Raw genomic sequence first — 21,170 nt, 5'->3', positions numbered from 1 at the left:
TCTCCTCTCCTCTCCTCTCCTCTCCTCTCCTCTCCTCTCCCTCAGTCTATTTAGTCTTTTCTGAACCTTTGACATTTTACCCAACTCCTCTTTTCATCCTGTCTTTCACCTTCCTTTCTTATCTTCAGAACCTGCTCTTGTCATTTTGAAGTGTTTTAACAGCCCATAAAAATTGCACAAAGACCCTGATCCCGCAAAGTGACTTGACACACACACAGCTTTAAGTGCTCCAGTACTGTTGACTCCAACAGAGCTACCACTGTGCTTAAATCCAGCCCCACATTTAAGTGTTTTCCTGGATCAAGGCCATCACCACATTGACATCAGCCAGAACAAAAACAGCACCTGAGATTCAGCAACATAAATACATAGCAACCCCAACCAAGCCCAGTGCTGTAACCTTCAGGTTACCTTTCCTCAGTGCCTCCTGTCCTTGCTAACTCTGTTATGGCTACACTTCCCATTTCTCCTGCAAGCAGCGTTTAGGAATAACCCTGCTTAAGCCAATGCTTACTTACGGTTTTCAAATTTGCCCGGCCTGTTTTGCTAGATCAGGCTCTTGGACAATAAGGTCCCCAGGGCAAAAAGCATGTTTGTTTTTCTGCTTCAATCATACATGCTCATATACCACAAAACAGCAATTAGTAACTTTCTGTTCAGAGGTAGGAGGAAGAAGATTCTCTACATACCACGGATGCCCTGGCTTGTGCAGTTGTAAGTGAAAAAATATGATCGATCAAAATGTCAAAAGTCTAAGGTATTAACCTTAGCACTGGTTTACTGTACCCTAAACATGCAAAAAGACTAAAATAAACCCTCCCCTCTTGAATTTTGCCCCCTCCTTTCCTTTGCTGACCTTCTGTCTCTATTACTTTTTCTCTTTTACTCTCTGTTGATTACTTCACTGCTTAACACTTCAGCTTGTAAACCCCATACGCTAGGAGCCTTGTCCTTTRTTAATCATAAAATCAGATTATGCGCACCTTGGGCCCTGTACAAATCATCATTGTGTTCCCACAAATGTCTTCCACATGGCCCCACCCTCAGTTCCAGCTGAGAACTGAGCTGCTGTTGTGAACAAGCTCAACGAATAAATATTTTGCATTCATTTCACCAGCACAATGGAAACATTTTTCCAAGCTGCTGCCAAGATGGTATCTAGTCCTTCTCTGAGTCAGCAGCCCATGCAGCTGACTTTCAAATGGCCAAACTTGCTTGATTGTAATCTTAAAAGAAAAAAAAAAAAAAAGCCAAGCTGCATTTTTAAAGAGCTGCATTGCTCTCCTCTTGCACAAGCAGGTAGAGAGTGACACTATAAAATGTGAAAGCTGGGAGAAAGAAGCCAAACAGGATGTCATGTCCCCTTTATTTCTCCCAACTTCACCAGTTTATTTCATCCAGTCAGAGGAAGGGATTGGGGAATGTTGTGAAGTAGTGAGAAAAGAATATGACTGCTTTAGGCAGAAAATCTCCTTTTGGTATCAACCAGCTTTTTACATTATTTAAAACTGTTGGCCATTAAAGACAGTGTATCTAAAAATAAAATACAGGCAAAACTGGGTTAAAAGAGATTAAGATAGCTAGGAATTCTAAAAGTTCCCTTCCATAAGCATTTTTTCCTTATTCTTASGTTACTTTCCATCTAGTCCAATCCAGAAGCAGGAAAAGTGTAACCAAATAGGTTCAAAGCTGCGTATCTCTCCTCCATTCTCATGGAAACACTTTGCTCTATAATCCCTACTACTTTGTGAATTAGCAACTCCAATGGTGAATAATTTCTGTGTTCCAAAATTGTCCAGATACAGCTGGTAGGAAACTACTATTGACCCTGCCTGAAACTGCAGCTTTATATTAAAACACAGAGTAGGCATCCGGCTTCTAATCACTGATGGAGGTTACTCTTACCCKAAGTTCTGATTTTCTAAGCAGAATAACAGGATGCTTATTAAATTAACGAGYGTAAAATTCAGAAATAAACCATGCCATGAGAAATCAGTTCAATGGGTAAAACAAGGCTGTCCCTCCAGCACCCTCTTACATCATGGTACTTAACCAAAAGGTATCTATTTATATCGAGACACGAGGCCAGATCCWTAGGTTTAGCCTTTTTATACCATGCATGGTGCAGGATTTAGGGTGATAGAAGTAATTTAGGTTTAAGATACTAACTCTGTCTTAAGGGTGCTGGGGTCATGATTTCGGTACCAATGAGTATCTTAAAAAAGCCCCAGAGATGCTCTAGTTTTAATTGCCTTAGCTACTTATAGCCTTATGAGAGCTGTCAAAGCAGCTGGGAATTGATTGGACTCAGCATTCTGGCTATTCATCCTTTCCACCTCGCCTTCCTCCTTTTGATCTAGGACTAGGAGGAATAGGAATTGTAGGGCTTCATGTCATTAAAATAAATTCTCCACTGAGTGAACCCATAGATAGCTGATTAAATTATTTCTGTAGCTGCAGAAAAAGCCACAAGTTGACACAGACACACATTTCCTTTAGGCAAAAAAAAAAAAATCATCTTTATGCAATAAAATTTCTCTGCATTGTAAGACTGATTGCACAAATCTGAACACTGCAACCAGAATAAAAATATATGAGGAAACCAGTGTTTCAGGAGGTTGTGACTGAATATTTTTTTCTTTTAAAGCAAGTGAGTAGCTTTAAAAAAAAAGAAAGAAAACAAATTTGCTGTATAAAAGGGGTAGCAAGATGCTTTTTGCATATTCAAAATACTAAAATGGGAGAAAAATACCAAATGGGATACAAAAGATACAACTAATAGGGAGAAAGTGAAGTGGGGAAACAGAACATTAATAAAATGGAAGCTGTAATTAAAAAGTAGTGTGATATAGCCAAAGCTTTCAATTTTTGTAAAGTTCAGGTTGAAACGAGATGGTTAATTTATTCTTTATGTCCCACTAAATCTCACTATGTACTATCCCACCATATTAAATAATTCTCCCATGAACTGATCTTTACTCAGTGGAGCCACCATGATGCTCTGTCAAAGGAAACTGAAATCAAATCAGGTGGGCTCCAAACATTTTCCCAGCAGTATTTTTRTAATTGTTGTAGAGTTCATCACAGAATGAATCCTTTTCTAGGTTTGCAACTAATTAGTCATGTGCCCACTATTGGAGAGGTATTTTAAAATTAAACATGGATTTAAATTTAAAATTTCCACATGGATAGCACCAGTTCCCATRGGGAGAAAGGCTTAAACAAGGATAGCTTGTTAGAACTCTTGGGATCTCTTAGAGAACACAATCGCCTCCCAGGAGTGCTGCCATTAAGGCTCTTAAAAGGAGCCTGGACACTCCAGCAAGAGCTTTGTCACCGGTAAATGACAGCCTTTGGGGCTCTAATTTCGGTGATCAATTTACTGTGGTGTAAATCACAGCTGAATCACAGTAATGTCTTGGCACTCTCACTCGCTGCCTTAAACCACACAAATGCTGAAATAAGGAGTTCTGGTACACTTGAAAACCAGATTCCTTTATTTCCAGCCTGTACTTCTTGTTTTTTTTTAAAGACAACCTTGGAATCAAAGARCACTTTTCTGTTCTCTTCATCAGATTTCAATCTCTTTACTCACCCAGCAGATTTTGGAGCTCTGATAGGTGGCACGGCTTTTTGGAGAGAGCCAAACCCAAGGACCTGCTGCACATACCCTGGTTCCCAGGCTCCTTGCCAGCACAGGGTGTGATGTAACAGCCTCTCACGCTGAACAAGTTAACAGCCCTGTTTTGGAGTTTACTACATTTTGGCTAAGAAACAGCATGAATAGCTTTGCAGGGAAGYGCTACGGTTTAACAAGTGAGGAGCTGCAGGAACAATCTGGTTTCTCCCTTTCATCCACGACTGGGAGAGAGTCCCAGCTGTACATTACGTCTCTCCTCTCCCATATGCTGGAGCAGCAAGGACTGTGCAAAATGGGTACAGCCAGACTCGGTCCCTTCTGTGTGCTCTGTCTGCAGTTTCAACAGRATTTGTTCACACAAGCTAAGGGTAAGTTTCTGAACTATCTTCTGGCTGAGATTTCCTCGTTTTAAGAACGTTCTGGGAAATTACCTGTCTAGGAAGTTATTTGGAGGACAGGGCTCACTACACAATCAGACAGAAAGGGCCATTTGTAGGCATGTTCTGCCTTTGCCACTTCTTATGAGCAGAGGAAGCCCCAGCCTTGTTCTCCACCAAAAGCGACCTCAAAGGCAACTCTCCAGTCTGGAGCCAGCACCTTCTGGCCTGGGCTCCTCTCTGTCAGGAAACCAGGAAATGAGGTACCACAGAAATGCTTGTGCTTACAGGGGATAGTGCTATTTTCACAGTGTCTTCTGCACCAGGGGAAGAAGAAAGGATGAAAGAAAAGGATTCAACCACATTATGTCCAACATACCACATTCCACTTCAAAATACGGCCAAGGTGGAAACAGCATGAACRTGTTCGTTACTGAATCTGCAACCTACAATCTCCAATCTCTACATTCCTTTCATGGTTCGTAATGTCACACTAGAGAAGAGTTATCATTTACCACTCACTGCCTGAAGGTTACACCATCCAAACAACACCAGGCCAAAGTACAGAGTTGTGAGCCGCATTGTGAAAAATCAAATTGCTCCTTTGCCGTTTCATGTGGCGCACAGTAATCTTTAGGTATGGCTTTGATCTCTTATCAGCTGAGTTTTTCATTATAACCTTCTAACTCAGGCACTAGTAACACTTCACACACAGGGGAGAGCCCGTCTGAGCTGCTGCAGTGGTGTGTGACTGCCCCAGCAGTTCCATCTGACCAGTGCCTCGGTCAGAACTGCAGCAGTGGAGTCGATCCCTTCGCTCCTCATCCCTCTGCCGATCTGATTCAACCCCTGCAAATGCCACTCTGGGGGATATAGAAACAACTGGAGCTACTGTACTCCCAGCTTAAGCAGCTCAGATATGTTTCTAAAGTTAGGTGGGATAAATCCAGACCTTGGTGATTACCACAGACACCCATTTAGCAGGAGGTTAATTGCTTGGCTCTGTGTACTGTGTTGAGATGACACTCGCTGAAGGAGGATCTCCCTCTCTCAGGAACTGTCTCCCACTGTTTATTCCCCTCCCCAGAATCAAAGGCTTAGAAAACACATCAAAATTCCCATTGTTTTAAGTGCTTCTAAGATGTGAAAGGTTTTGGTAACATCTGCTGGGAAATAAGTATTTTTATTCTTCCCTCCACGTCTTCCTCTCTTACTCAACATATTTAACCATTCTGARGCCTGAGTCTCAGACAGATAAAGGACAAGTACAGAACAGCTTCAAATGCCACCAGTTGTAAAAATGGGCTAAAATTCATTCCAGATCCTGATCCTCCATCTTCCTATAGTTGTTTTAAATAATATTTCCAGGTCTGAGTCGAAGGGTTCCTCTTTCCTGCTGCAATATATACAGGAGTCATGAATCATTTATAATACTTCTGGGATCTCACACATTATCATTACCAGGTAAACAATTTAATAAGTAAATGAGATTTAAGTTGACAGAGCCCTGTAGATAAGAGTCAACTCCTCATTGCAGGTGTTAACGTAGAAGCTTCCATATCATTGAACTGAGCACCTAACAGCATAACCACTATGAAACCATTTATCATAAAATTTATAGAATGTTTTTAAGATAACTGAAATTGTTATGCCAGCAAATGGTGATGTAATTAAAGAAGTTGAGTTTGCCTCTTACAGATTTGTTTATGGCACGTGATTGTGAAATGATGTATTTATTAACACACAGCTCAGAATAAATGAAATGTTTGAAATGCAGTACCCATGTCAAGAATGTTTGTCTACTGCTATTGTATTTGCAAAGGAATGGTGGGTCAATAATTTGCAGGGATTGAAAGACACAACAGTCCTGAGGGAACACTCATCAGCTTCACGTCCTTCCACAGGAACTTAGCCTTTCTCTTCAACAGCTTCACCTACTAGAATGGCAAATCTGATCTCTTTCTCCAGTCTCTGTTGAAAATTAAACACCCAGAGCTTTTTTCCTCACTGATCTGTGGCTGCTGACACCTATTGCCAAGTAAATCAAAACCCTAATGATTCACTGGCAGCCCTGCACACTCGCTGCTCTCAAGTATAAATGAGTACAGAGGGTACCAGACAATCAGGTGCTGCACATCCCATGTATTTCTGTGTCTTCTGACCAGGAGAGAACTGAGTCCAACATTCTGAGCTATCCCCCAGACTCTCYCTTGTACATATATACAACCACAACTGTTCATAAAAACCTGCTGAGAATTCTGTTTCTTTATTCTGGCATCTTCTACTCAACTTCATGTTGTCTGAATCAGCAAATAATCAAAAACAAAACAAACTTTTCAGTCTTTCAGTTAGTTGAATGTGCTAAGATTATGCTGTTTCYTCACATCTATTCTAACAGGTACAAAATACTCTTCTGCAGCTGCATAACACAGATAAACACATTTATAAGCAAATAATATAACTGACTGACTAAAACGTACCCAAAACATTTTTGTATCCTACAAACGTTTGGGTTTAATAATTTATGTATCCCAAGAATGGATAGGAAAGGCATGGAAGGAATGACAGGGAAAGGCAGTGAGCTAGCTGGAGAAAAGTTATTGCWGGAGTTCCCTGACTATAAATGTTGGACTTATTTAATACTTTAATGAGTTGGAYTTATTAAATACTTTAATACTAATTAGATACTTTAACTTTTTTTTTTTGCATAGAAGAACATAAAGCCTGTAATTTGTAGGAAGAGTTTGGCTTGCTTGAGCTAGGAAAACAAAGGCTGGCTACTGCTACAACAGGATGTAGCAAACAATGAATGAAAATGGCCATTAATTATAAGAGCAAATAATTATAACCTGTCCATGAAAAAATTAGGTTGAAAATCGAAGACTTCCTAACCTTTACAGAAGGGACCCCCAAAACAGGATAGGTGTTTTATGGGGTGTGTGTGAACAACTTGAAAGTAGCACATGAACTCTGATCCAGCACATGAACTCTGAACTTTCAGCATCAAAGCAGCTACTGCTACTGCAGRTACCTCACACAAAAGCAAAAAGGCTTTGGGATTGCTGTGTTACCGTGTTCAGATCCTGGAACAGCTTTCCCATGGGTGAGTGGGAGGAAACTTCCTGCTTTTAAATAAATTACTGAGAACTGGAATGAAAGAGAACTCGTAGCTATTCAACAGAGCAACTGACCTCATGAACCTCTATCCCCTTTACTGTTCTGGATTTCTAGATACAGAAAATGTTTAAGGTTTTATATTTTGGAGGGGGAAAAAAAAGGGAAGAAAAGCTGGGCAAGGCAGATGCAGCGAAGTTTATTCTGGTGACAGATCACAGTCTGCTGGTTCCATGAGTCAGAGGAATGGAAAGATACAATTAATGCAAAGGAATTAATGCAAAAGGGAAAAGGGGCAAAAAGGCAGAGGAGAAAGAAGAGGAGAGTGATGCCTCTGAGGCTCAGGTTGGCCAAAGGACAGAGGAGGAAGCACAGAGGCATTCAGCCMTGGAGAATATCAGGGGCTGGGATTCATGTGTTCCCAGGAACTGCTGAGTTCCTGTGTTACCAGGAACTGCAGAAACAACTCTTGTRAACACACCTTTGCTATGTGGGAGGCTGGATAAATACCCTGGTAGTGCTGCCCTTCTTTTTCTACTCTCTGAGCTGGGGCAGGAGCTGTGATAGCAACTTGKGCTATTAATCACCAGTTGTCCCAGTCATCTCAACTCCAGAGGCAGCAGGAGCTCAGAACCCCTGCAGCTCACACTGTGAATTTCTCTTTTATATGCTCTCTTTGGCTGCTAACTCTCTCATCAGCTCTTCTTAAGGGAGATAAAAGACAATCCTAAACAAAACTTCAGCTATCTCTGGGGTGGCATCTCAGCAGAGTATGCTGAGATCTGTAGCCACTGCAAAGCTACTTTGAAGGAAGTGCAAAGATTAGTTACTATTTGGGTAAAACAGAAGGAAAACACCATCTCTGCATTCCTAGTGCCCTCTCAGCCAAATTCTGRGAAAACTGCAGTAAAAGGCTTTGTTCTCACTCTGTCCCACAGTATGGACATAAACTGCGGCTCATCAGCTATAACACAAGACACAGTTCACACACAACCTGTACATTTCCCAGTGGAAAACTGGACACAAGCTTTACTTACTGGTTTTGAGGTAGCACAGGGAGCTGGTGTCATGATGGGAGGCTTGGCTGCGCTCTGAGATGGAGGCAGAGAAAACCTCTGCCCTGTGTCCGGAGGCGAGGAACACTGAATCCGTGTTTCTGGTCTCTCAGGCTCATGCTTGTAGGATTCAAGAGGAAACGTGGGCTGCTTGGTCACTTGTGTTGGGGTAGATGGAGAAGAGGAGAGGCCAGAGGCTGTGAACAGCAATAAAGACTCAAGATCAGTTCAGGTGAAAAGMAGAGAGAGATCTCAGCTTTACAGCAAACCTGTATTTTTTCACCGCATTTCCCCAAACTGCAAGTATGGATCTCACCCCCCTGTTTATGAAAGGGAATCTCTGCCTTGCTATTAAAACTCTTTTAAGCTGGYTGAAATGTCTGATCCCCTATAGGGAGGCACAGTGGCAGGATGGGAGTGCTGGAGGTTTGTGTTGTATTAACCTCCCATCTGATTGCTTATTTCCGAAATGACACTCAGCACAGTTACACTTTATTGTTGTCATTTTAATACTCCTGTGAGTCTCAGGATTACCTTTCTCTCATGGCATATGGCTCAAAAGCTTTAATGGTTGCTTTTTCTTCTTTTTCATTATTTTAACAGTATCTCARCCAGCAGTTAGAATGCAATTAGGAGCAGAGACAAAAAGGAACAGGACATACTTCTCCCGAGCCTCAGTTTGCTTTCTGTAAAGCTCTTGGCAATGCCTTTGTACAAACAAGAATTGTTTCCAGCAGCCTTTGAGGAGAAAGACTGATCTTATCTTTTGCCGAAAATCAGCAGCAGCAGATAATTTCTCTTATGAGCACCTTGTTTTTATTTGACACGTGTACCTACCCCAGCTGTATTTTTGATTACRTTCCTAGGGCAGCTCTGAATTGTGATCAAACAGATTTAAACTGTGTTTATTATCCATTCARGAACCAGCAAACATCCACAACCAGTTAGAAAATTCAGGTTCCAACATCTGTGTTTCTGGTTCTATCTATAGGTACATCAGCAAACCAAGGGTGGTTCTCTGGTGCCAGCATAAATCAGGACAGACTTAGATGCACAAAAACTAAGAACTGAGATAGGTATTTTTAAGTGGGCTGTATGATCTCTGAGTTTGGTTCATCGCTTGTCCTTCCATAGATGTGTGTAGATGATCAGTTAGTCCAAAGGGGGCTCAAGTCCATCAAAAGGAAGCAGATAGGACAGCATTTAATGAGCCTAAAATTCCAAGCCACTCAAAGGAGGGTTTGAGGACACGATGATGCATTTTCATGGTAAATCTGGCTCCTCAGTGTGAGCTTTCAGGGCTCCAGCAGAGATTACTGCACCAGAGGATTCTTCCYAAAATGCCAGACTTGGAACACTGAACATCCAACAACTCAGGGAGGGATCTATTACTTGAAGAAACTGTTAATCCTGACGTATCTGGGGAAGAGTTAGCATATTCTGTGTTTAAAGTAATTAACATGTAATATGGGTAACTGCTCTTTAGCTATTATTCTTCTTTGAAAACAACCTTTCTTGATGGCTTTTACATAATAAGAGACTTAACTTTATAATAATAGAGTCACTCAGCATGAAACCTGCAAAATAATTAGGCTCTAATATGTTTTATTAATAGTGGGTTTAGTGGTACAGAGTACTGTATTTATTTCTTTCAAAGCAAATCCTAGTTCTCACTGATAAATTTTAGCTTTGCTGGAATCAAAAAGGACCCCCTACTCAGTCCCTATCTTTGTTCCTTTTCCAAAATTGCAGCTGGACTTCAATTTAATTTCCTAAGGAGCTCTGCAGCTCTGCTAGTCAAGCAGCACAGGCCCAGAGGAGACTGGGGTTGTGGGCAGATACAGATGCTGGCTGATGTGACAKGCCACAGAGGGACACAAGAGCAATCACCCTGGCACTTTGTCCTTCACCWCTGCTGATTTCAGAAGGACTGGAGATTGAGTTCTACTTCCTTAAGGATTGAAAGGACACCTAAACTTGCATGCTCAGTTTTTGCTTACAGACAAATTTAKATAAGCAGTTCTGGGGAAGATGCTCCTCTGCGTTTTTACGGAACAAATGTTCCCTGAGTGCTCAGATTGGGGGCTGAGGTAGCTGTGATTGATGCAAACAGGCAACCACTAAAAGGGAGAAAAACACCATTAGATCTTAAAGTCTTGCTGCTGGGATGTGTTCATTGTGTGCTAATGTATTCAGCAAGTCCACAAGAACCATTTCCAGCGCTGAGAGGCTCTGCCAAAAGAGCTTTTACCAGACACACAGAAACCACGCACTCAGCAGCAGAACAAGGACAGCCTGCCAAGTGCAGAGGACATCTGTAGGACACAGGGACCATGGAAGTTACATCCCTTACACCCTGTGAAAAACTGTTGTCACCTCATCAAGAGATGGAACAGTCCAGGCAGGACAGACAGCATGGTTTCCATCTTACAAGAACATTTGCTGGTGGTGAATCTCCTTTTGGATGCCAGCCTTGGATATTTGGCATGGGTTTTTACGGATGAAGAGCATCTGTGACTCCAGAACACTGAGCCTTAGAACTGTTTGTTTCAACCAGGCACTTCAAATATAAAGTACTCACTGTGAGGCACACCCTAATACATCTGAGATTCAATTTGCCTGTGACTCAGTTTCTGCACGGAGTTGGAGGGGAAAAATATAATTATTTTGCAGGGTACTTGATTAAATTAATGTAATTAAGCTTTTCAATCTTTTAAAAGACTACCTCATAACATTATTATGGTATCAATGTTATTTACATTTGTACAATACTGAGGCTGAAGTCATAGTCACATAGGAAATGTTAAATATTTTATGATTATTAAAACAAAATACTTTTGGCTGCTGTGATACAGCTTGACACCCTAAACCCTATAATTTTTTTAGAAAAGCCTTCCCCATCAAAGAATCAAAATCTGTAATATATCTTGAGACTAAAATCAGTTCAGGAGTAACAGAGCTTTGTGTTAACTTTAGTCCTATTGGACTGACAACTGGACAGCAGCATTGGTGTAAATATATTGTTATGTGTACATGCAGTAGGTGCCCTGKTCTACTGTAGCAGAAGGAATCCAGTGAAGAGACAAGATACAACTCTATCTCATGGCTAAACCTTGTTTATTTGGGAGAATGTACTTAAAACAATTAAGCAGAGAAAACCAGACAATTCTAAATTCTTCTACAATGAGGCTGAAATGATCCAGTATGTATGTGAGATTTTGSGGAAGAAATAAACTTTGGTGTTGGCTACAAACCCCACTAGTCCTGGTAACAGTAAGTACAAAATGCAGTGTTTTCGTGTTACAAAACTAAATAGCTGTACCTTTTTTCACAGCACAAAAGAATTACAGAAAGAAATTATAAATAGAGAAAAAGGTCAGATCAGTTGCTGTSTCACTGGATAACAAAAGGGTTTGTCCTTTGGGGGTGGAACTGGATGATTTTTAAGGTCTCTTCCAACCCAAACCATTCAATGATTCAATGATTCTCTTCCTATTGATTAACCCTATCCAGTTTTGAAACAATCTGAGAGTTTTGCTTTGTTCTGATCATTCTTACATCTCCTTCCTGGGGACAAAASAAGAGCAAATAAAGAGGATAACTTTGTGGTCTCCATATTGATGAATCATAAGTACTAACATTTGCATAACTGAATATGCATCTGAATAAGAATATTCATAAGATTCACATGAATACGTGGTGCAAAACAACTTTCATATTACAGTAGAACTTTGCATGGAATGTGTGTGTGAGATGCTAACAGAACTAGAGAGCACCTGGCAGTTTTGAGCAGAATGGGGCTGTCTCCAGCTGCCTTCCCCCTGTGACAGTGACARCACAGAGGGATGGCCCAGCACTCAGTTCTGTGCCTCTATTTCAGCACCTTCAGCTGGGACCAAGCTGCACATCATGGGCTGGATGCAAGAGCCTCGAGGAAGTGCTGCTGGAATGGCAGTGCCCACACCTTTGGCTCAAGTCAGCACCCAGCACTGGTTRGTATTGACTTGGGCACAGACATACAAAAATAATGTTCCTCCCTTCACTTGTTTCTGTAGGCATTCACAACAATTTATTTTAAATAAAGCTCTTATTTTTCACAGCATTAAGTTCTCCATCCACCAGCTTGGGCATTCTGATCCAAACCAGCCCTCCAGTGATATATAACAGGAAAAGATGAAGTGCTGTGTTGTCATCCATGTACTTCCAAGGGAAGAAGGGTGGATGCCCTGCTACATTTCCTACATTCCCAGGGTGACACCCACAATGAGCTCTGTCACCTACATTTCATGCCTGACCTGCAGGATGCATCTGGTGGTTTCTGGGAGGAAGGATGCTCACAGATTCCTGCCAGAGCCTCCCTTTTTATCAACTCTTTTCCAGAAAGGAAAACAGCTGCTGCCCCCAAGAACCTGTGGAGCCACCTGCAGCCCACAAATGGTGCTGGTAGGGATTTCAGGGATGTGCTAACGCTTCTGTACAGAGGTTGGCTTCAGGGGGACGGTAAGGGAGTCACAGTACCCTGTTGAGGGCCCAAGGGGTAGAGCCAGTAGCCTGCTCTCAAACTTTTGYATTTGTGTGCTTAAGATGAAGCTGCTGAAACTGGTGAGTTACTAGCCATGAAAATTAAATCACTTTTGCACTTTCCCTAGAAATCACACTTCAGTATTCTCTCATCCTGTACCTGATTGAGCAAATAATAACACTGCTAATACATAAAGCTATGGCTGAAACAGATTTCCAAGTTCATATATAGGATATGTTCATTTACCATTTAGACTGAAATCTCTCAGAAAAAAAAAAAAAAACAAAAAAACCCAAACAGAACACCAAGACCAAGACATGAAAAAATCCTAAAAGGAATTTCCATTTGCAGTGTCTCCATGTGACACTTTTTGTCTTGACTCCTTCTCAGGACAACACTGTCCTTTCATTTGCATTCTCAGCTGGCAGTGAAACAGAGAAGGCGGCAGGCTGTGGCTGCTGAATTTTAAGTACCCTGCAGCACAAGTGAATCTGAGTTGAGCTGCCGGTTCATTAAGCTGATTCACTCTTCAGACACAATACTATGTTAATTCTGACACATAAGCAAATCAATGCAAATTATGTGAAATGAGGTTTAATGCCACTTAATGGCAGTAAAGCTCTGAAGCCATCAGCAGGTAAATGGCCACTRCCTGTTTCCATGCAAACAGACATTGACACTAAATGTAAAATATCCGTTAGTTTAAGAAATAATAAATTAAGCCTGAAGAGTAAATCTGAAAACTTATTGTACCAAAAAATACTGCAGATGCAGCCCAGGAAATTTCCTGTTGTATCCAACATTGTCACTTGCACACCAATTCAGGTGCCCCCACCATGTAAGAATTACAGCTCCTATTCTTGAACCCTACAGCCTTTTTCTGTGATTGACAGTGCATCACACATACAATGGCCAGGCCTTCCAGTCCTTCCAAGCTCCCTGGTTCCAGCTGAGCAGCACCTATCCCAGCTGCATTAGCACATGCTTTTGTCTCARTTTTACTGAAACAACTCCATGGCCTTCCATGTGGCAGGTACACCATTCAGTGAGAAGCTTACTYGTTTCCAAAAACATATTTCTGATTTTTTTCATTAGTCAGAGAAAGGGAAAAATATGCTTTTAAAGTAATTAAAATATCATATGCTGTCTGAAAATTTCACAGGAAAATACATATTTTTGCCACTTTAAAATCTTAAAAAATGAATTATTTTATAGCAGTTTAAACATAGTAAAGGAAACCACTAAAGTGGTCTCAGCCACAGAAATACCTGACSTTACCCACTTGTATCTGTGGAATCTGCAATGTAGCACCTTTTCYTCATAAAATCAGGAGCTGGAGGGTTTAATTAGTAAAGTTTTGAGAATTGTTCTTCTTTCTGAAGATCTCAAGGCCCCTCTATGAGGAAAGGCTGATCAGGAACAACTGTTGCCTGTATCCTTTAAAGGATTTACTGCAGAACTGTCCTGCAACGATGGTCAAACAGAGGATCTCCCACCTTGCCCAGAGCCACACATTGGTTGTTTCGGTGTTAAATGTACTTGTCAAAGCTAGAAACACTTGACACGTTTTGCCAGCTCATAAAGCAACAAACGCATGCAAACAGAGACCAGAAATCCTGGTGGAGAGCATCCCTCCCAAAGGGCTTTTTCTAGTTCTCATTGGCAGCAAGGTTTCAGCCTGGCTTCTAACTACTAATTTTCTGCCAATGCTTCTCCTTTGTCTTGCAAATGCTGGAGAAAATACCACAGCCAAATAATTCTGAAGCAAAGAAAGGGGGATCACTCACAAGCTTGATGGCAAAGAATGGCTTTTTTTGAGACAGCCAAATGCACATTCCACTGCTGTTCGACAGCCTGACAGGTGATGAATGAAGAGGTCCTGGTAATGGTTGAGGTAGTCTCTGAATAAGTGCCTGGGCTGGCACGAACAATTAGCTCGGCATGGCAATTATACTGAGAGACTCAGCACCAAGACTTTATCAGACACCAGATGGCCGCGTCGGAAACACAGACATCGTGTACCTTGCCAGCACAAGTGCCAGTGAGAGGAGCAGAGGCTCAACAGAGATCCTTAGGAGGTAACAGTCTGATCGGTAAATATCCTGTGGAACCAGGAGAAGCAGGAAAAGGAACTTTGGGCACGTATCCCTACGACAAACACGAGCAAAGAATGCTGCACCCTCCTGTGCATCCATCACCCACAGAGCTCGGGGTCAAGAAGTTAGCAAAACCAGCTTTTTACCCTCCCCAACGCTGTCACAGACGGCAGAGCAGGAGTTGGAGAGGGCCGCTTCCCAAAGGGCTCCTGCCGCACAYAGCCCCGGGACTGCCCGTAATGGGATGTGACATCCTGCAGCCGCTGCCTGGGGACCACTGCTGGGCTACAACAAAACCTAACTGTGCAGYGCTGTGATACCCATTTAAAAAGTCACTAAAACGAAAATCAATCACTCCTCTTCATTCAAACTGCGCCGGGGAGACGCGCGGCATCTGTGCGAGCCCCGATCCAAAGCAGAGGGGTACCAGCGACAGCCAAGGCAGGCAGAGGAGCCGCACTTGGCCCTTATGGATGTGACAGCCAAGTCCCCGCTGCCTCCGCAGAGCCGTGGCAGCGCCGCGRCCGGGCACAGCCCCGCATCACATGCCAGGGATTCACATGGTCGCTGGTAGCGCTGCTGGTTACAGCCGGCTGCTGGGAGAAACAATGCCTACAGCAGGACGCCTTTATTTACTTAATACACCACCTGGCATTTAAACTTTCGCTGAGTACTTTGTGTTCAGGGACCTTAATGAAATAACTTTTGTTTTCTGTTTTAGCAGAGAGCTTGGCTGCTCAGGCGGGCATTTATTCCACATTAACCTCCATTGTCSTGCCCGGGCTTTCTTGTGCTTTGAGCCAAGCTGAGCTAAATGCTCCCCTGCCATTACAGAAAGCTGCAAATTTGTGCAAAGTGTCTTTGGAGACACTTTGGTGGCCAGCACTGTCTGTCCCTCCATCACCCTGCCCTCTACCAGAGGCTGCCAGAACTGCTTTCTGCCTCTCTTCTTGGCTTTGCACAGCAAAACTCCCAAAGCACAGCCACCATCATCATTGCTCGTGTTCTGCTTTTGGTAGCACCCGCTGCGTGCAAAGTGCTTCACAGACAGGGTAACAGAGTCCCCGGCCTGAAGGGTTTGCACTTTGACAAGCAAAGGAAAAGAGGAGGAAAATTAGGAGAGAAAGGTGGGAGGAGGAGTGCTGCATGCACAATATATAAAGACAAGTTTGGAAATAATTATTTACCAGTGGAGATGCTTAATTTCACATTTAGGGATTTCATATTTAATCACTGCACTAAATGTCAGCTTTTCAAAAGCAGCTGCTTGAGGGGTTGCAGACCAGGATAGGTTGTTGCTTCACCTATGATTTATGATGTGTTCATCCAGTGAAAATTTAAAAAAATGAGGTAATTGAGGCAGATTTGCTTGCAATAAAACAGCACCTTAACCATGTACCTTATTTCTGTAATGCACTAAAGCAGAGGAACACCCTGTGCAATCTGAGAAAAAAAAGCTCCAAGCATTTTACAAATATGTCATTAGAGGTGCAAGCTAAGGAAAAGAACAGCCTAAATAAGAGTCTGCAGAACCCCACTGAAATCCCTGTGGGTGATTTCATCTGCACAGCACAGCCACTCGCTGCGTAACCCAGAGACAGAATATTAATGCACATAAAGACCAGTAGGGTATCTATTTGCAGTGCAGGCATGACAGCTCCAGGGCTGGTGCCAGGGGAACGTGCACTCGACTGTGCACACAGCTAAAGGCTGTGTTTGCACTGTGATGCTTCCCGATGTTGGCAATAGCAGGACATAAGGCTGTCAGAGCAGAGATTTCAGGAGTCAGGCCCTGGGAGCTGTTCTCTGTTTAATTTATCAGTTTATATTAGCCTCAGGTTCCTACTCTTGTAATGAATAGGATAGCTCCAGAGGTGCCAGGAATAGCACCGGAGTTACAGCTGGATTGCAGGTCTCGCAGCACAGTTTAATTTTGTTTATTTTCTGCAGTGTTTACAGGGGCACTGAGGTGCGAGTAATTAAATATTTGCAAAGTACTCCAAATCCTCTGGAAAGCTGTAGCTAAAGAAGGAAGCCATAWTTTGACATTTCTTTGCTTCTGGTATTAATTTTTTAAAACCTTCTTTTATTCTTTTATTAAAAGAAATAAAAAATCTCTCATTCTAGCTCTTTTCAAAATTCAGCAAGAGTCCAAGCACTGCTTCAGCCTGTGGCATTTGCCTCTTCCCACTGTGTCTGAGTCAGACCTGTGTCTCATCATAATTCCTCTCTTGCTAACCTGGGAATTAATCTTTTCGTGCACATATGGCACGGCAGAGACGACACGGTGCTCTCTAGCACACCTACCAAAGCCTTCTGAAGAAATAACTAATGACTTCATGGCTCTTGTTTGATCGAAAATAAATTGCTGTGGGACTGCTCCCGCTCCTTATGCCACTTGGTAGCATAATTTCCATTGCCTTAGYTGGTACTGGATGGTGCTTTAAGCAGAACATTAGTGCAGTAAATGGCTGCTTTCTCTAGACACCAGCTGCCACAAAAATTCCCCTCCCCTTCCYTTGAAATGATCCAGGCAGCACCAGCTTTCTTCTGCCTTTCACAATTAGATCTCAAGGTGATGTAGATGACAAAGAACCTCAGAGCTCTGTCCTTCTGGTTAGTTCTGATCCAGACTGGTTTTCCAGTGCAGTACAAAYACTCCTCTTGGCACAGGAAGGGAGCAGTGGGAAAGGAGCCAGGAGCAGAGCAGAATTACTTTGCAGTGAGGCATTGCTGGTCCCTGGCAATTGACAGGGAACTACAGCCCAAGTTCTCCATTTCCACAACTTTAACCAATGCCCTGAACTGAGATATACTTATCTACCACCAGCAAGTCCATGCTTCCCCAATGTAAGGAACCAGTTACCATCCTCTTTTCTTCTTCCAACACAGAAACTGGGTAAGAGTAAAATAAAATTTTACAAGTMCTGTCGTCTTGCTGTGACTCTTCTCACTCTTATCAATAAAGTACTTTTAGAATACCCAGCAATGAAATGAGGCTGAAGAGCATCAATCACATCTGTACATTAAAACTTCAGGATAGAGCCAGGAAGTACCCCAGGAGGCTATTCAAGGGTTACCAAAAGGCATGTCTGCAGAGTTTTAGATGCTGTGAAGTCAAACACTTAGCAAGTGTGCTACATGCCCAAGACAGCCATGATCACTTAGGCCCATCCTACTTAAGGAGTTCAGCCAGAAATAAATCCCTACTTTATTAACATAAATCTAAAGGGAACTTCAAGGTCATACCTGGATAAATATCAGTCACATGGAATGAACAAGCATTCACCTTGGGATGTTCAACCATCYTATCAAGTTGGAGGTCCCCTTAAATTCCATCATCTTATTCTTCTTGCCTGCCCATGGATGAAATTCAAACTCATGGGAGGGGACAACATTTCAGTGGTGTCCATTGCATTTGATCAACCAACACCTGGTGCCATTTCAGATCTCTGGTGCCAAGTGTTTCTACTGACTACCACATTTCTGATATTTCTGCCCCAAATACATGGCAAAAGGTTGGCCTCTGCCTTCCCAGCCACAAAGGCTTCCTTCAYTCCTGATCTGCCTCTCTCTTCTTCAGACCAAGCACCTCCTCTCCTCTCCATGCTTCCTGCTAAAATATTATATCTAACTCTCCACTTCAGGTCCAGTAGAGGCTGATGCTATGAGAGTAAGTTAGAGGAATTCCTCCCACGTTTTCTTTTTTCTTGCAATTTCATCTTCTACTTGCAGGCTGATTAAGACCTGACTCCTCCACTTGCCAAATCACCAGAGGGCCTGCAAGATCAGCCCCCAAAAGCATGCACAGGGTGGCTTTCTTTGCTTTGCTGCCCAACAGGTTTCAGCTGATACCTCCTTTCAGCACCCAGTTCTGTGATGGTGCGAGCCTCTGGCAGGAAAGAGCACGAGAGCCCTTTGGCAGAGGATGTTTTTCCAAGGGCTGGCCAGGCAGTTTGCATCTCCAGGAAATCCTTCCCCTCCCCTGTCATGCAACCCCAGCTTCACTCCACAACCCATCCCAGGTCACTGTTACAGCATGCCTCCAGCACATGACACAGGCACATTCCTGGCTTGTTCTATCCCCAGAGCTGTCATCCTGCTATAAAGCGAATAAAAACATAGGAGCCAAAAGGACTCGGCATGTTGAGAGTGAGCCCCTCAACAGCAGGCTCATTGGAGCAGAGGACACCTCCATGCCAGAGATTCCCCTGGCTCAGTGGGAAATGTGATCTATTTAAGATCTTCCCCTGYCCTTTCATTCTGCTCCACTCCATCACCCCTTTCACATCTTTCACAGGTGTCTCCCTAAGTCCCTGGAGACTTCTTTGGTCCCATTCCTGCACACCAGCATCAGCAGTTCACACTGACACACCAACCCAGCCTCATTTTTCACCCAAGTTAATATTCCAAAGTGGAGTAGGGATTTCACAGCATCACTTCAATCCTTGGACTTGGGAAAGCTGAGCCATGGCCACTCACAGTGAGCCAGGTGCAAACCCTGAGGACTGGCACACTGGGAGCTGTAGAATCCAGGCGAAGCCAGCAGGCATAAAAATCACAAAAGGTGAATGGGCTGTTTGGTGCTTCCTTTGCACCAGGATAAAACTCAGTGCATCTYCAAGCAGGTACATTTGCAGAGGCTCTTCCTTGAAGCTTGCTGCCTCTCTGATGATGGACAACACAGTATCCAAAATCTTGGGCACGAGAGATGCAGACAAAATCTACAATATGAATGATCATCTACTGAAAAGGGAGTTATTGCAGGAGCAATTCTGACCTGCTAATGTGCCATAGAAAAGAAGCACGGATAGCTCTTAACATTTCGTCCCAGTATCTCCCTCCCTACATGGATCAGTAAGAAAGCCACATTGATTACTCCAGAAGCTCTGCATTAGAGGGCAGCCTGCCCTGTGTCTTCTGTAACTCTGCAATGGTCAAGGAAAAGAAATGCACAGAAGACTTGTAAGCTCTTCTAGTGAAGGCTTTAATCCTGTGCGAATGTGCACACAGGAGAGGGGCTGCAGGGGAGGCGGTGAGGAAGGGTCCTGAGGGCAGAGGCAGATCTCCTGGGGAAGGGATGACTCCACCAGCCTGGAGCAGATGGAGCAATTGGTGAGGCTGCTGCGACAGCCCTGGCAGAGCCGCTCCAGTGCTGCTCTTCAGCTTGGAGCARACGATTCCTACAAGCTCCACCCCACCACCAGCCCACTGAGACAGCTGGAAACAGGCAGGGGTCAGGGCTTCAAACCTGGAAGAAAGTACATTCAACCTGAACCCTTCTGAAGAGCAGAAGGTCTCTTCACAGGACACGTGTGATCCTGGCGAGGGCAGCGGATGCTTCRCTGCCARCCTGYCCCAGCCCCTGTGCGGGGGGCTGCTTATGCAACCACTGACTCAGATGTCAGGGAGCAAAGCCAACACTGCAAAKGCCACGGGGAACAACTGTCAAATGAGAAAAGATTTCACTCACTGCTGATGAAGATGGATTGCACCTAGCAGAGAAAGGCTTCTTAACTTTTTATCTCATCATCAACTCTCTGCACTAGTCACTTCCCTCCCAAGCTGCACTATTTTGACTTCATTCCTGAAAATAAATTTGAGCTGTTTTCTCTTTGAAACAAGTAACTATTGCAGTGGAAAGCTGGTTGTTTCCATTTGTTAAAGCAAGGAAGTGCTGCAGCATGTTCCTCRAAGCACAGGCAGCTCTGGGACGAGTGCATTATTATCTCAGTGTCTGTATATCCCTGAGATACCCAGGGCTCTGSTCAGGAAGCCATTTAGATTGCTTCTGCCTCCACAAACACTGTGATAAGTTTCTAGGCACTTCTGCAAGTATAAATCTCTATATATTACCCCAGTTTACTGAATGTTGGTGAAAATGTATTTGATGCTGGGAGTCATCTGCTGCTGYTCAACACAGATGAATCAGTCAGGTGGTAAAAGACCAGCTGGCTTTAAAGAGCCACCTAGACAAGCGTTTGTGGCTGACAGCACAGATCTTGCAAAAACTAGTCAGAAAAGRGGGCTGGTGTCTTGTCCTTCCAGTCTACATTGAGAGGACATAAGATTAGGAGGCTGCACTTGCTAAAAAACCCATATCCTTTGCTTTTCTGAGCCTGTTTTTTTCTGACAGCTGATTATGTTCCCAATACCTCCAGAAAAATAGATGATACTGCAGAGGTSCTTAACTCCTATCAACCATGAGCTTCCAAACTGACTGCAAAGAGGACAGGATGGTACAGAATAATGCTCATGGCTCTCCATAAGTTTTCCTTAGATTTGTCCTTATGGGCTCTTGGAACACCAAGAGGCCTCAGCAGTTCATTTGCACCATTTGTTCCATTACAGTGTAAAGCTGTGGCC

At 43.2% G+C, this 21,170-nt stretch overlaps 1 protein-coding gene across 3 annotated transcripts in view; it reads right to left on the bottom strand.

Moving 5' to 3' along the window:
• The window catches only part of PRKAG2 (protein kinase AMP-activated non-catalytic subunit gamma 2), a 209,617-nt gene that overhangs the window by 58,012 nt on the left and 130,435 nt on the right, over positions 1-21,170 (bottom strand). For all 3 annotated transcript variants that reach the window (XM_057365396.1, XM_057365399.1, XM_057365397.1), the window contains one exon: positions 8,169-8,383. In XM_057365396.1, coding sequence (XP_057221379.1) covers positions 8,169-8,383 — 215 coding nt within the window. The remainder of the gene's footprint in view (positions 1-8,168; positions 8,384-21,170) is intronic.

Source organism: Malurus melanocephalus, unplaced genomic scaffold (genome assembly GCF_030028575.1).
Source record: "Malurus melanocephalus ecotype Western Australia unplaced genomic scaffold, MMel_1.1 scaffold_52, whole genome shotgun sequence".
NCBI classification, from domain to species: domain Eukaryota; kingdom Metazoa; phylum Chordata; class Aves; order Passeriformes; family Maluridae; genus Malurus; species Malurus melanocephalus.
This window is presented reverse-complemented; position numbering and strand designations above follow the sequence as displayed.